The following is a 14,936-nucleotide window of genomic DNA, read 5'->3' as shown; positions in this document are numbered from 1 at the left end:
AAAGGTGTGAGGTGCAACATAATCTTATCTGAAAGGCAAAAGTGTTTATAAATGAATTTTCTATCCAATAATTATATTTTAAAGTGTAAGATGATACTGACCTTCTGTGTTATGTTTTTTAAATCTCCTGTAGCATTATCATTACTCTTGGTGAGCTGTAGTGAACTAACTCTTTGTGACACTCCCCTCTGGCAGGAGTCTGCGCTCCATCAGGACCAGAACCTCACGCCACAAGAACAGTTTCTTCCCATCCGCTGCTCGCCTTATCAACAAGGCCCGGGGCCCTCTCACTGACTCTCTCCCTCTCCCCATCCAGACCTACATGCTTTATTTATTTGGGACCACTTCATCCTGTTGTATATATGCACATTTATAATATCCTGTGAATATACTGTGAACTCACTCTTATTGCCGGTCATATACTTGCACATTTCTGCACTACAGCTCTTTTGTTTTAGAAGATACTGTATATATATTTATATTGCTTATTTTTTTTAATGCTTTTTTTTTAATCTACCTATATATATATATAAATATATATATATATATTTTTTTTTTTTTTTTTACTTAAATGTTTATTCTGCACCAACTAAGTCAAATTTCTTGTAAGTGCAAACTTACTTGGCAATAAACCTGTAACTGTGTTATGGGAAAATCACAGATAAATGAATTAATACATAAGAAAATGACCTTCTCCACCTCTGGAAATAGCACTAGTATCTGCATAGTGATAAATGTGAGAAACACAGTCCAGCAGCAGCAGTTTGCTATTCCTGGACCTGACCGAGTGTTTTTCAGTCACGCAGATCAGAGTGGAACGGTGCACGCGGGCTGAGAGGGACTCTGGTGTCCTCGTGCCAGGCTCGTTTTATTTTGTTACAAATATTAAAGGTGGACATATTACACACAGGGGTAAGTAAGCTCCTCCTCTGATGTTCTTGGGTATAAGTAATAAGGATCTGAGTTTTAGTGCTTCAAAGTCTCATCGTTAAACTGCACTTTAGTCCAGCGCGAGAGCAACAAGCAGCACTTCCTACACAGGCCTTCAAAATAAAACTATGCTTGACTTAGTCTGAAAGCAACAGAGATCATTGAATAAATGACAAGTATATATGGTTTACATAATAAATTAATTAAAAACTTGACATATATTAACAAAACAAACCTACTTCATTTTAAATTTAACTGAGATTGAAATATTAAAAGGGTGCTACAAGCTCGCTCACTGCTGAATTTCCTCTGTACTTTTTCCAGTTGAAAGCCAATAGTTTTCTGCACAAAATGTTAGTCTGAAATGTTTCACTAACCTGATATTAAATATCCAACAGCATGAAAAAATGACTTCAAGCTTCAAACAATGCTAACTGCTTATAGCGCATATATTTATACACTATATTAACATGTGACATGAAAGCTTTAGATGTTATCGGGCAAACTAAGATTAATGTACTGCTGGCACAAATTTTATACTTTTATATCGTTTTATTTATTTATTTTGTTTTACCAGCAATAATGATCATTTTTCCTCTCTTGTATTTAATATCCGATGACTTGATCTCTTAAACGTTAGTACCTTTCGACAGAATGACACAAAGTGTACGACCACACAAGCATAAATCCACTTCCACCTCTTATTGAGCGCAGTGAGAGCTGTCTGAAGGACTGTCATTTTCTAATCACTTTACTGTCTTAACAAAATAATTGCTCTATCCAGACATCCCTCAAAAGATCATGAATAAATCTGAGTTGCCACTCGTTCATGTTTACAGCTGTGCTGGAGTCGTCCATTGCAAAATCAGGAAGAGTTCAGTTGCAGCTAGGCCCAGTGTCAGGAGCTATTTACGTTGACATGCCATTCGTCCAGCTAAAAATAAACATTCACTGGCCCATTTTAAATGTCATCACAAACAGCCTCCTGTAATCAGTGACTAAAAGCACAACAAGCTGCCAGACAAACAGTGAGTGAACTCTTGTTTCAGAGATGTGAGCATGATTGAAGCACTCATTTTTGAAAGTATGCACATACTTTTCTCTTGAAGCTTTCTCCCAGAGCTGCTGCTGTCACCCGGGCCTGACTCCTCAGTCTCGGGTTAAACATGTCATCTTCATACGCTGCTGCCATATCAGCCCTCCTTTCAGCCAGCTCTCCGAATCCACCTGTCAAAACCAGCCCTGAACCCTTCCCAGACACAGCAGGGAGTCCTAGACCTTCCCCCGTGCCCAGCAAAGCTGTCCACAGCACCCCAGCTGCACAAATACATCCCCATTCCACTGAACCTCTGGGATCTTATGAAGAGCAACAGGAGAACCCTGCAGACTACGACATTGGTAGGCAGCACCCCAACACCAAACTCCATCACACTGGTTGAGAGCTCCTCTTTGATGCAGCAGTACACTGTGTTGCAGGTGGTTACTACCATGTAGAGAAAGGAGAGATCTTTGTCGACCGTTACCAAGTGGTTAAAAAGTTGGGATGGGGTCACTTCTCTACTGTGTGGCTCTGCTGGGATATGGTGTAAGTACAGGTTTGACCTTTTGACATTCCATATTTAACATAATAACATCATATAGTGATCATATAATATGATATAAACATAACAGTAGCTAACTGCCATAATTGTTTGCATGCAGGAAGAGGCGTTTTGTGGCTCTGAAGGTGGTGAAGAGTGCTCAAACATTCACAGAGACGGCACTGGATGAGATCAAACTTCTGAAATGTGTCAGTGTGACCACATCACTTTTTTTAAAGACGTATGCTCAGTAGGTAGTAGCGGTCATTTGCAGAGTGCTCTTACAATACATAAGTTTAGCATGTGTGTATTGTAAGAGCACTTTAAAAATGCACAGTAAGTGTCTGGTCAACACAAAGAAACTGCTGCTTCAGCTGTGGAGCAGCAAGATTCACTAACAAGCGAGACTGATAATGGTGACATGAAATACAATTTCTTATGTCATTTCAAAATTTCTAATAAGAGACAGATTTGGGGTTGTATCTCAATGTACAGTTTATCATGGGAACATCTTTTTGATCATGAGCCTTGGTAGTTGTGTTAGAGATGGGGTGGGTGAGGTGGGACATAATGTGCAAGTACTGTGATAATATTGTGTTTATAGCTTTAATATGAATACAACAGCACCATCATCTCTCACTGTGACTTCATTCATTCATTCATTAAATGTTATTGCATTTTATAGATGTAAGGAAGTCGTTTGATCACGGTGTGGTTGTTTTATTATTACTACGTGTATACATTTTTGCAGATATTATAATATGTTTAATATATGACCATCAGGTAAGGGACAGTGACCCCAAAGATCCAAAACGTGAGCGAATCGTGCACCTCATCGATGACTTCAGGATCACTGGAGCAAATGGAGAGCGTATCCTTCACATACAGCATAATATGATCAGCTACTCTGTAGTTTGAAGAACAGGTATAGCTTCAAGTATTTAATTCTACTGTTTCCAAGTGTGCCTACAACAGTAGTTTTTAAACTTTTTCTGGCATGATGCCCTTCAGAAGCTGAAATAAGTTCATGTCCTCCACACCACAATTTTAACAGTGTTGTAGTCAACACCAACTAAACCGAGACCAAGTCATGACCAAGACCGAGGTATTGCGAGACTGACTCAGGACCAGACAGTATATATCCTACTTGGGTAGCTAGTATTCACAAAAACCTGCATAGCTGTTACATTCAGTCACCTCATTAAGCGTTGCTGTGTAGTATTCACAAACTGTGCTCTTTCGGATGCTGTTTTGAATGCAGATGTGATTTAGGAAACCATATTTTTTCCTGAAGATTTGGCTGATGTGTCTTCCCAGACGGTTCAAAAATAAATCAGATAATGCACAGGCAATTAGGTGACATACACAAAGTTGTGTTCTTGACTGGTCTTGAACTAAAATCTGTGACTGAATGAGTAAAAATGCAGTCGATTCCGAGAAGAGACCAAGGCCTTTAAAAAGTGTGATCACGACATATCTTGAGTACTACAACATGATGAGAGCAGAAGCATCTAATCAAAAAGTTGAATTTTAGTGGAATAAAAGTCAGAATGATCAGCAAACTGTTCTCCAAATACCCAAAGGTATACCACATGAAACAAGGTCCTTAATTGCTCACCAGACGTATGCATGGTTCTGGAAGTGCTGGGCCACCAGCTGCTGAGGTGGATCGTTAAGTCCAACTACACCGGCCTCCCCCTGCCTTGTGTTAAGAGCATCCTCAGGCAGGTGCTGTGCCATCCTTTATTCCATCATAAATTACCCTCTCTGTCTTAGAGAGTAACTGAGCTCTTCGTCGTTGAGTACAGTGACAGTGACGGTATTTGTATTCCTTATCGCAGGTTCTGCAGGGTTTAGATTACTTGCACACTAAATGCAAGATTATCCACACAGACATAAAGCCAGAAAACATCCTCCTGAGAGTGGACGAGGATTACATACAGAAACTGGCGGCCAACACCAAGCTGTGGCAGCTGCCAGTGTCTCCTGCTTTCACCAGCTCCTCAGGTTAGTGATGCACTGTCTGCTTTCTCACATGTGTTTCGTTTCTTTGAAGGAATCTGTGAATGTCATGCTGATGAAGGTGTTCTTGATTGAATGAAATGAAAAATGTTGCTTTTTTCCCTTATTTTGACATTCTGTCTCTTGTCTCCTGCTGATATTTTCACTTCCTGCCAGTGAACAGAAACTCCGGAGAAAAACAGGTGTGCACCTGAAATGTATTTTACTGCTCATTATTATTTCACTAGTTTATTTGGACATTTATATTTTGCCATAATTGCATTGTGACTTGTGCGTTTGTTCTATTCACCTAAGAATTTATCCAGATTGTTGGGGAAGCTAACCGGGGTTTTCCACACTCTTGGGGAGTGGGTAAGTGTTTAACTTTTGCACTGGAGCCTCTTAAATACATCTCAATAACATCTACAGCTAACACCTGGAACTCAGTATAGGACAAGTGAAATCATTGAAGACAGATATGTACCAACCAGCGTTGTCAGTCCCAGATGAGCACGCTGTGACGAGAATTCTGTTGGGTCTTGTCTAATCATGACGGTGATGCTCAAGATGGATTTGGATGGAGATTTAAATCCTTAACCTACACACTTATTTATTTATCAGATTAATATTACGGCAAGTAAGCCACTACAGACAACTCATTTTAAGAAGACGTATGAGCAAAATATTCTTGTTGTCTGATCAGAAAAGTCGCATTATTTGGGGGATCGGGAGAGTAAAGTGGCACAGGGAAGTGTCACAAACTCTAAAGACACAGTGAAAACTCCTTAACAATATTATACACTTTACAATCTAACTTCATATTTTCACAAGAAGCACTTCTCTGGCTCCTAACCCTGCATTAGAGTCATGATGTGTAGTGAAAAAATGAATTACCATGGCTTCTACCGAGAATAACCTACTGACTGTATATTATGTTTGTACTGGACAGCTCTTCTGTCTCGTAATAAACAAATATTTTCTGCTCAAATTTGCTAGCTTGCTCTAGTTGTGGCATTGTTGTGTCACTAACAGGCTCCCGTAGCTCAAAGGCATGAGACAAGTTTGGACTGAAAGTGCTCGTTGGTTCATCTGTAAGGGAACAGCTTCAGTTTTTGATGTCTTTCAACCCCTACTGCTGTGGATTGAATATAACTTGTTAGAAACTTACTATACAGCATGTAGATTAACAGCTTCACAATTCTATTATTGAAATATTAATATATGTATTTAACATGAATTCTGGGAACTGCAGATGATGTGCGTTTAAAAAAAACCCTACAAGATTAGATTTGCATTTGATGTTGTACTGCATTAGGTATGCTGTGTCAGTGTGAATGTTTTCTGATGCTACCATTTGGGGGTGCCAAAGTCAATTTCAATTTCCAAAACATAGTGGCTTTAATTTGAACGATTTGCTTGACTTTCACTGAGCACTTTTCAGATTTCAGTTTTACTCAGTGCTCACCCGATTGTTTGATTGCACCCCTGCAGTCCAGCAAGGTCTCCAAGAGCCCCATGAAACGACTGACGAGGAAAGACAGGAGTCGTCGGGGACAGGAGAGTGCAACTGCCCACGCTCCAAAAGAGAAACTTCACGTGTCCTTCTCCGATGCCCCTGCTCCCTTCAGCACCCGTAGCTCCACCTGTCTCTCTAAACTCACAGGTGCTACCCTCAAGTTCAGGAGGCACACAATGCTATTTGAAGATGGACTGGACTCAGCTACACGCAGCAACAAAGACTCCTTCTGCTCGTGGCCGGACCTCAACACAGATGCTCCTGTCTCTGGTTCTAGATCAGTGTTATTTCATCAGACTGCGGACAAAGAACCTCCTCCTCCTTCACCATCCTCTCCCCGTGGTCAGTCTCATGACATTTGTGGTTTTGTCTAAACTGTGATGTCAGCAGATTGTCCCTCTTCCTGAGGAAAATGAATGTTTACAGTTTGGCAAAAATGTGTACCTTTGTTAGTGTGTTTACATAAACTTTGAAATATTTACGTTTACTCAAACTAAAGTTTAGCTGTCACATTCTTTTATGTATTTTAGGTATCAGTGACTCAGACGAACTTCTTGACCTCCTAAAGCCCCAGAATGCTGATAAAGTCCTCATCAAGATAGCTGACCTGGGAAATGCCTGCTGGGTGGTGAGTGATTATTTAGTAAACTAAACCCAAAAATCTAAAAAATAACAATTATATAAGTAGAAAGCTGAGAGAAGGCAGATACCTCCTCCATGGTGTCCATAATTTATTCTGGCAATAAAAGATTAAGAGTTAAGAGTATTTATGCGGCAAAACACAGATAGTGAGTGAATCATTTCGGGGGAATATCTAAATACTAATTCAGATTAGTGAGTTATATCTGTTTATATTTATCATGCTATCACATTTTGGATGATTGCTGGGAGTTGATATGTGCGTATGTCATCTAAATGTAGCTGCAACATCCCAGTGTCTTCATGAGTTACGTCAAAAAAAGACCACACCTCAACCAAACTGCTTGATAAAGAAAGTGTGACCACTTGATAACTGTAGTTATTTGCAGGTCTATCGAAATATTTTATCTACCAAACTAAGTTAAGACTCGAAGACTGGGTGAAAAAATCTAAATAGAGGGATTGAGTTTATCCTGAAAGATTAGTCCTAAACTGAGGAGTCCAGGATAGGACTCATCAGAGCCATGAAGCAGATTGTAAGGTGTTTATAAAAGTCCTTCAACACATCATTTTTGAAGGATTGGACACAACAGGTGCTTTGTGTAGGGCACAAGAATGAAATCCATATTTGCCATGCCCTCCAGTGAAAAAGAAACACAGCTGCCATATGTTTCCAGTGAGACAAGACTGTGTGGGCTGATTAGAAATGTAACCGGAGAGAGACATAAAACATTTTAGTGTTGCCCAGTGGTGGTGCTTCTCATTTCATCTGGCGGAGTCAGAGAAAGATGCCATTTGCTGCTTACAGTATTTTGCTTCACATGCTTGGAGCATGCCTCTAAGCAATGGCTATGTGTACTACTTTGGTTTAGAGGGAAATGTCATGACAACCTTTGGATGGATTGCCATGAAATGTGGTACAATATTCATGGTCCACAGAGGATGAATCCTAATAACTTTCCTTTAGTATTGAAATTTCTATTATAAAACTATTAGATGGATCACTCTGAAATCTGGTACAAACATTCATTTCACTGCTCAGGATGAATTTTAAAAAGCGATGATAACTTTACATCTAGTCCCATCATCAGGTCAATCATATATATTATTATGCTCACATGCTAAACTAAGCATGGTTAACATTACACCTACTAATATTACAGCATATTATATATTAGCAGTAAGAATGTTAGCATACCAATGGTAACATTTAACATAGCTGTCATAGTCAGAGAGGATCTAGCATATATTGAGAATATATCATATGCTAACATAACTTTGGCTTACGCAATTACATGCACATAATTAGGTGTAAAAAGTCTGTCATTTCAGTAGAAAGCTGAAGTTACTTTGCACTGAGCTGAATAAGCATAAGGACACTTTTAGTGGACCTTTGTTAATAGTTATAGACGCAAGTCATTTAATACTGGCACATTAAAGTCTCACCTCTCTTGTCGTCAGCACAAACACTTCACTGAGGACATCCAGACGTGTCAGTACCGCTCTGTGGAGGTTCTGATCGGTGCTGACTATGACACACCGGCCGATATCTGGAGCACCGCCTGCATGGTGAGCCAGCCGCCTTCACAGATGTGTATTTTTGAAGTTCTTCATCTCTCCTTTGTGAAAATGTCACATTTGAGTGTTGCTGTTTTTTATTTATTCATTATTTTTTTTAATTTTAGAAACTTTATTAATCACATTGTACATGTGAAATTATTCTTCCACATTTGATCCATCCAGTTGGCACCTGTTGGAACACACATGCACATGCACAGAATCACACACATAGTGGCAGATGCCTAATACACACAGACTGGAGCGGTGGGCAGCGATTCGCAGCGCCCAAGGAGCAGATGTTGGGGGGTACGGTGCCTTGCCTCGGCCATGGTGTGAATGCTGCTCAAAGATTGGAAAGGTTAACTGACAGCTGGTGGGGTGTCAGTTCACCTTTCCAATTTTCGAGCAGTGAGAGTGGGGTTCGATTTCTAGCTGCGTCACAAGTACAACTTTTCAACTTTTATGTGTACCACAGGCTTTTGAGCTGGCCACCGGGGATTATCTGTTCGACCCCCAATCAGGAGCCACGTTCTCCCGCGAGGAAGGTCTGTGTCGTTCACTACTTCCCTTCTGTCCTTGATGAATCTAAATGTGCTTATAACGTGGCATCTCTGCTCGTGTTCTCTCAGATCACATTGCCCACATCATCGAGCTGCTGGGACCCCTTCCATCCCAGTTTGCCCTCTCAGGGAGAAATTCCAAACGATACTTCAACCGTAAAGGTAAAATGTACAGAATGATCACAAAGATTGATTAAAAACTTCAGGTTAACATTTTATTTGCAATCACTGTAGTTAATCAGTCTACTTCTTACCCTGTACAGGACAACTGCGACACATATCCAAGCTGAAGCCATGGAGCTTGTTTGAGATCCTGCTGGATAAATACGAGTGGTCGCGGGAGGAAGCCGCTCAGTTCAGCTCGTTCCTCCTCACCATGCTGGAACTGCTGCCAGAGGAAAGAGCCACAGCTGCCCAGTGTCTGAAACACCCCTGGATCTCCTCCTAGATATACCAGATTCTGTCTTGTTCAGAGCCCAGTGGACTAGCAGGCTCGGACACATCGCAAGTGACGTTGGACTCGGACAGATGTGGAATATACAGTGGTTGTCTGGTGCTGGCATCATGGGGACAGTTTTCATATTTATTAGCCTGAGTGAGAGCCTTTTCACAGTTGAGTTCCTCTGTCTGGAAAACTGCCTCGTGACATGATCAAGAAGTTGTTACATTTCAATAAACTGACATCCGATTGCTTTATTTTTGTTTCTAAGAAAAGCAAATCAAGACCTCCCCATGAAGAAATGCTTGTTTTTACTTAAACGGTGGTGTCTGAAGTATGTGATGGATTTATTCACATAACTCAATCGCAAAAAATGTCATTTTGAAGGATTACCTTGATGACTCAGAAAGAAAACGGATGTTTATACACTGCATTATTAAAAAAAGGTAAACTTTAATAACCTCACTTTAGGTGTTTGTGGAAACTAAGCTGAAAATGTAATCACAATAAAAATGATACTACTACTAGTGTTTGCAGGTGGACTCACAGTTAACCCAAAGAAATCATTAAATGCCAAACAGGAATGACTTTTTCAGTCCCTGCGTGTGTGTGTGTGACTGTAGAGATTTGGTCTGTGCATTCCATACATGCTCCCATTCAGCAGAGCTCCAAGAGGGGGGATGGTCTTAATACATCCATGGGGATTGAAAGGAAGAGGAGGGAGGAGTTAGTCTCTATAAACAAAAGCGTATGCCAGGCAGTCATAAAAAAGCAGCGAGAGGTGAGGACGACAGAGAACGCTGCCTGCAAACACACGTAAGTCTTCTGTTTTCTTTTAGGTTTTAACACAATAATAAGGGTTTGATCCTGTGTCGCTCATGGGAGACCATAGCTCAGTCTAGTTGTTTTTGATGAATGTGGAAGAGTGTGATGATGCTCATCAGTCCAGTCAAATGTATTATATTTTCATAATGAGCAAGCGTTTGATAGTTTCATGAATAGCTTTCTCCCTGTTTGAAAACTTTTCATGGTGTGAAGACGGTCAGATAGTATGCACAGCATGCAACTTGTGCAATTGTCTCTATCTACACTTAGATAAACCTGTTTATCTAGACGTACTACCACTACTCTGCTTTTGAATCTCTTGGTTGTGTGTACACTAGGGTGAAGCCATCCATAGTAAAGGTCGAAGTCCTAGCGCTCTGCCTTTTGTGACACAGCTCTTAACCCTCGGCCAGTTGCCATGCAACTCAAATTCCAAATCAAAAGGAATTACCTCAACCACCGCTGGTCTTTCACAGTTGCATTAGGAGTGCAAGGTAATGCTCCTTCCAGCAATGCCCTCCAATGTTTCCCACAGAAGGAGCCCTTGTTTAGGATTCTGGCTGTGCCTTTCTCTTCCTTTCTGCCCAATTCATCTGTGCTCAAGGTATCTTTTCTGAGAGTGGGAAAGCTGCACACAAAGCACTGTGTTGTGTGTTTACTAGTGCTTATTGCAGTTGATATTAAATGATATCCAAGAGTGATATCATCATATTGAGGTGTGTGTGTGTGTGTGGGTGGGTGGACAGCTTGGACCTGGCAGCAGCTGATAATGAAAACAGTAGCAGTAAGAGTATTGTACACTGAATAGTAAACACCCATCTCATTAGCTCCACACAAAGGGAGAGGTAGAGCGAGGAGAGAAGTAAGAGCTTTCATTTATCTCATGCAGATGTGTTGTTGCACTGTGTGTCTGCGCTTCCTTTATCAAAGCCTCTTCCCATAACGCAGTAGCATATAACCGCAATGAATATTTTTTACACTCTCTGTCTTGGTTGCAGGATGTTGCTGACCTTTCTTTACAGTTGCACCGGCGGAGCAGCTCTTCTGTATGTTCTCTACAGATGGCTGATCCCTGCTGCTGTGCAGTATCATGGAGGTTTGGCACTTATTTGGCATGAGGTCATCGTGGAGCCCATGCTGGACACGCTGACCCAGTCCACACGTCCTCAGGTGTGCCTTCAACATACAGTATTCACCTCTCATACGAGCAGCCTTGACTCACAAATGACTTAATGGGGTCTGCAAGTAGAGAAGACTGTAAATAAAACAAGCATAACAACACACTGTGGGTCAAATGTAAGTGTACTTGTACTGTATGTGTATTTGCACATATATGTTGTAAATTAAAGGTAAATTAAAAGTAGTTCAAATAAACTAAGCATATTTATAAATGCTCTAACACAAATTTAATCAACCTTTAATAATTTAAGGAATGTTACATGAGGTGTGCCTTACTGTCATTATTGGCACTGACTGCATCATTGTCGTGCCAATAATAACAGTAAAGCACACCTCCTCATGTAACATTTCACAATATTAAGGTAAAGTTCACCTTCAATTGCCATTATACAATTACTAACTTAGATAAATCGAAGAATCTAAATGTATTCATAGCACAGATCGGATTGCTTGGTTGGAACAATTGCAGCTATGCTAGCATGTAAACTGTGCTTTGAGCTGAATGCTAATCTCAGCATGCCTACATCTTCAGCCTGACAGTGCTGAGCTGATGTTTATCAGCTATGTTTATCATATACACCTCCTGTCAGCATGCTGCAACATTTGCTAATTATCACTGTTGGGACCACGGGCACTCTGCATATTCATTTCATTGATTGTGTGAATTAACACACTGCTCAGGTCACTTCCTGTAGCTGTAAACCATCAATTTGACCTGGTCAGCAAAACGTCCGCTCTATGTCCAAACACAGGGTCTCCGAGCATCAAATTCAAATTAGGCATATCATTTTCCAAGAACAATAACATTTCTCAGTTTCAACTTCTGATAAGCTGTTTTTATTATTATTATTATTGTGAATTAGATATGTTGTTTCTATGTTTTGAAAATGAGGTTGTAGGTATTTGATCGAAAATAAGAAAAATGACAAATCAGTGTTTTGGCCTGCATGAGAGTGAAAATGATTCCATTTTCATACAGCAAAGTAAAAAAAAAAAAAAATCTAATAAGGTCTTTGTTTTCATCCAGGTTCACTAAGCCTTTAAGAAAAAAAGCCAGGTCCAGGTCAGGAATAACTGTGGCATGAAACAATAGACCATTCACAGGTGTGATATATATTTGCATTCTATTTAGGAACTGCCCCATTGCCCTATTATTGTGCATGCTGGTTCACTGGGACACTTATTAGATACACCTGTACACATGTATTTGTGATGATTATATTACTTATGATCAACTTTGCTAACAGCAACAACAGCAGATATAGCAGCCAGCTAATATTACTTACTAGTCCAACAGTTCAGCCCAGCCCAGCTTGGCATCTGTCTTTTATTTCACAAAGCTTTCGCCAACGACTAAAAGTCAGTTCCAGATATACTCTTGTCTGGCAAATTCCATATCCATAGAGGCCAGTGAGCCCAGTTACACCACATGCTTTGGTCCAGCTCTGGTTCTGGCACGATACCGGCTCTGCTTCCCGTCAGCATTCCCTTGTGCTCCCAGCCTAAAAACCTCAAACTGAACTGAGCTCACAGTCCAAGCAGCCCAGCTAATGAACTGAGCTAACATTAACTAACTGCTACTATAGTTCAGAGCAAATGACTAAAGTTGAACAAATGAGCAAAGTTATCCATCTTATATCATTGTATCATCCAGAAGTTTAGAGCTAATGTCATACTAACAGTATAGCATCATACTGGAACTATATTTAGAACTAATACATGTGAGATTTAGGATTACATTTGTATTGAAAGTAGTTGCGTTCAAATCCTCACACACAGCTGAACAGGTGCTGGATACAAACATAAGTACAGAAACGAACTAGAATCATAACTTATGACATTTTGACATGGACTTCTTTAGGCAAAAACACACACAAAGCAAGACAGACAGAGCATCTGTCTGTTTTGCTTGCGCTCTTGTTTTTTGCCTGAGGAAGACTGACGTTGGATCATTTGTCCGGCACGGTCTGAGCTGACAGTTAAGGCACGTACAGCATAAAGTGTTATTGCTCCTTAATTGTTCTATTCTGTTGAATCCCAATTTAAAGAATTTAAAGAACACAGATAGATGCAAACAAAAGGGATCTGACACTTAAATGTGGAGTTCTTTTATGTATGCTTATTAATGATGTATAAAAGCAGTAAAGAATGAATAATTAATGATGGTTTGCTCTATTGTAAAGTGGTACTGTACTTTTATCTTGTTTTTATCCCCTCTAGCGGCTCCTGAGTGCAGTGCAGAAGAACGCCACTAGAGGAGACCCTTGTAGCGTGGTCAAAGCCATTGATCAGTTCTGCAGATCCAAAGAGTGGGCCATGAATGTTGGGGATGAGAAAGGTACTGAATTCTCATTATATGGCTGTGTGCTTTCATGTGTAAAATCATTTCCTTACTTGACCCATCTGCTTGTTTTGCCTCAAGGCTGCATTCTTGACTCAGTGGTATCTGAGGTAAACCCAACCACCGTGTTGGAACTGGGAACCTACTGTGGCTACTCTACAGTGCGGATTGCCAACCTGCTCCCCCCTCACGCCAAGCTCATCACTCTCGAATTTAACCCAGACTTTGCTGCCATTGCTCGTCAGGTCATTGCTTGGTCAGGATTAGAGGAAAAGGTAAAGTCTCCTCACAAACTGAACAACAACAATGTGTGCGTAAAGGTCAGAGTACAGTGTGTTTCTTCTTTCTAGGTCCAGTTAGTTGAAGGAGCATCTGGTGACTTGATCCCCAAAATGAAGGAGGACTTTGGGGTGAAAACATTTGATTTGGTTTTCCTGGATCACTGGAAGGATCGGTACCTTCCTGACACAAAATTAATGGAGGCAAGTCTCTCATATGGATTTTAAACTGATCAAACTCTTGACCTTTCTGCAATGACACCCTCTTTACTTTGTCTTCAGGCGTGTGGCCTCCTCAGGAAAGGCAGCATCCTCCTGGCAGACAACGTCATCTGCCCCGGAACTCCTGATTACTTGGAATATGTGCGCAGCAGCCCTCGATACGAAAGCCAGTACTTCAAATCTCACCTGGAGTACACCAAAGTGGAGGATGGCTTGGAGAAATCTGTCTTCTTAGGGTAGTTTCTAACATAAAGTGTCATGTTTTACATAGGTACTAATAAACCTCAGACCTCTGTTGTCTTGGGTTCACTGAGCAGACTTAAAATGTGTTTTTCTAATACATCGTAGAGTGTGTTAACTTGAAATTAAACGTGTTATGTGAAGGAATCACAAATCATTTGTGTTGCATTTATGATGGAAGTCTCAATGCTTGTTGCAGTCTCTATATTGGTACAGTAGGCGGCAGTAGTGATACTGTTTTCAGGCATCCAATTGACAGATGAAGAGCTGCAAACTGATCCGGGGGCTGCTTTTTCCCAGAGCATCGACTCAAATCAATAATAAATCTAATCCAGCTGCATTCTGTGGTGCAGAAACCTATTTTGTGCTCTGATATTCCCCTCCATTGTGCCAGCGTTGACAGGTGTATGAAGAGAGCAAGTGTGTGTGTGTGTGTGAGAGAGAGTATGAATCAAATTGCTGCTCATTTAATCTCTGAAAGTGACAGAGTTCCATCATACTGAGGAGGGGGAGGGTTTGACATTTAGTCCAGCTCAATAGGATAAAAAAAAAGAAAAAAAAAGAAATGAGCTAGTCCACCTAGTGCTTTCTTCACAGACGCCTGCATGATAATCCCAATCTGTGGC

General features: G+C 40.6%; 2 protein-coding genes across 3 annotated transcripts; both read left to right on the top strand.

Moving 5' to 3' along the window:
• Nucleotides 1-673: 673 nt before the first annotated feature.
• Nucleotides 674-9,802, top strand: LOC104922201 (SRSF protein kinase 2). Its single transcript, XM_019267248.2, has 15 exons — nt 674-912; nt 2,040-2,328; nt 2,407-2,515; nt 2,632-2,719; nt 3,294-3,381; nt 4,132-4,238; nt 4,352-4,517; nt 4,689-4,714; nt 4,827-4,883; nt 6,003-6,369; nt 6,558-6,655; nt 8,128-8,235; nt 8,702-8,771; nt 8,856-8,948; nt 9,050-9,802. The coding sequence occupies exons 2-15, from the start codon at nt 2,097-2,099 to the stop codon at nt 9,232-9,234; spliced, it is 1,794 nt and encodes a 597-aa protein (XP_019122793.1). The 5' UTR covers nt 674-912; nt 2,040-2,096; the 3' UTR covers nt 9,235-9,802.
• A 133-nt stretch (nt 9,803-9,935) lies between these two features.
• comtb (catechol-O-methyltransferase b) lies at nt 9,936-14,934 on the top strand. Of its 2 annotated transcripts, XM_010734965.3 has the most exons (7): nt 9,936-10,041; nt 10,389-10,544; nt 11,049-11,220; nt 13,450-13,567; nt 13,652-13,845; nt 13,921-14,052; nt 14,131-14,934. In XM_010734965.3, the coding sequence occupies exons 3-7, from the start codon at nt 11,050-11,052 to the stop codon at nt 14,308-14,310; spliced, it is 795 nt and encodes a 264-aa protein (XP_010733267.1). In that variant the 5' UTR covers nt 9,936-10,041; nt 10,389-10,544; nt 11,049; the 3' UTR covers nt 14,311-14,934. The 2 variants fall into 2 exon arrangements, with proteins under 2 accessions (XP_010733267.1, XP_010733266.1); XM_010734964.3 differs by lacking the exon at nt 10,389-10,544 and having other exon boundaries at nt 9,953-10,041.
• The last annotated feature ends 2 nt before the right edge of the window (nt 14,935-14,936 follow it).

The sequence above is a fragment of the Larimichthys crocea genome, chromosome I (genome assembly GCF_000972845.2).
Source record: "Larimichthys crocea isolate SSNF chromosome I, L_crocea_2.0, whole genome shotgun sequence".
Taxonomy (NCBI): domain Eukaryota; kingdom Metazoa; phylum Chordata; class Actinopteri; family Sciaenidae; genus Larimichthys; species Larimichthys crocea.
The sequence above is the reverse complement of the archived record's forward strand: the minus strand, read 5'-3'. Positions and strand labels throughout refer to the sequence as shown.

Bases quoted from the DNA above. Each gene is read 5' to 3' on its own strand.
- LOC104922201 (XM_019267248.2), top strand. From the start codon at position 2,097: ATGTCATCTTCATACGCTGCTGCCATATCAGCCCTCCTTTCAGCCAGC. The intron at 3,382-4,131 runs GTATCCTTCACA...ATTGCTCACCAG, and splicing joins CACTGGAGCAAATGGAGAGC to ACGTATGCATGGTTCTGGAA. The intron at 4,518-4,688 runs GTTAGTGATGCA...ACTTCCTGCCAG, and splicing joins TGCTTTCACCAGCTCCTCAG to TGAACAGAAACTCCGGAGAA.
- comtb (XM_010734965.3), top strand. From the start codon at position 11,050: ATGTTGCTGACCTTTCTTTACAGTTGCACCGGCGGAGCAGCTCTTCTG. The intron at 13,568-13,651 runs GTACTGAATTCT...TTTTGCCTCAAG, and splicing joins GAATGTTGGGGATGAGAAAG to GCTGCATTCTTGACTCAGTG. The intron at 14,053-14,130 runs GCAAGTCTCTCA...CTTTGTCTTCAG, and splicing joins CTGACACAAAATTAATGGAG to GCGTGTGGCCTCCTCAGGAA.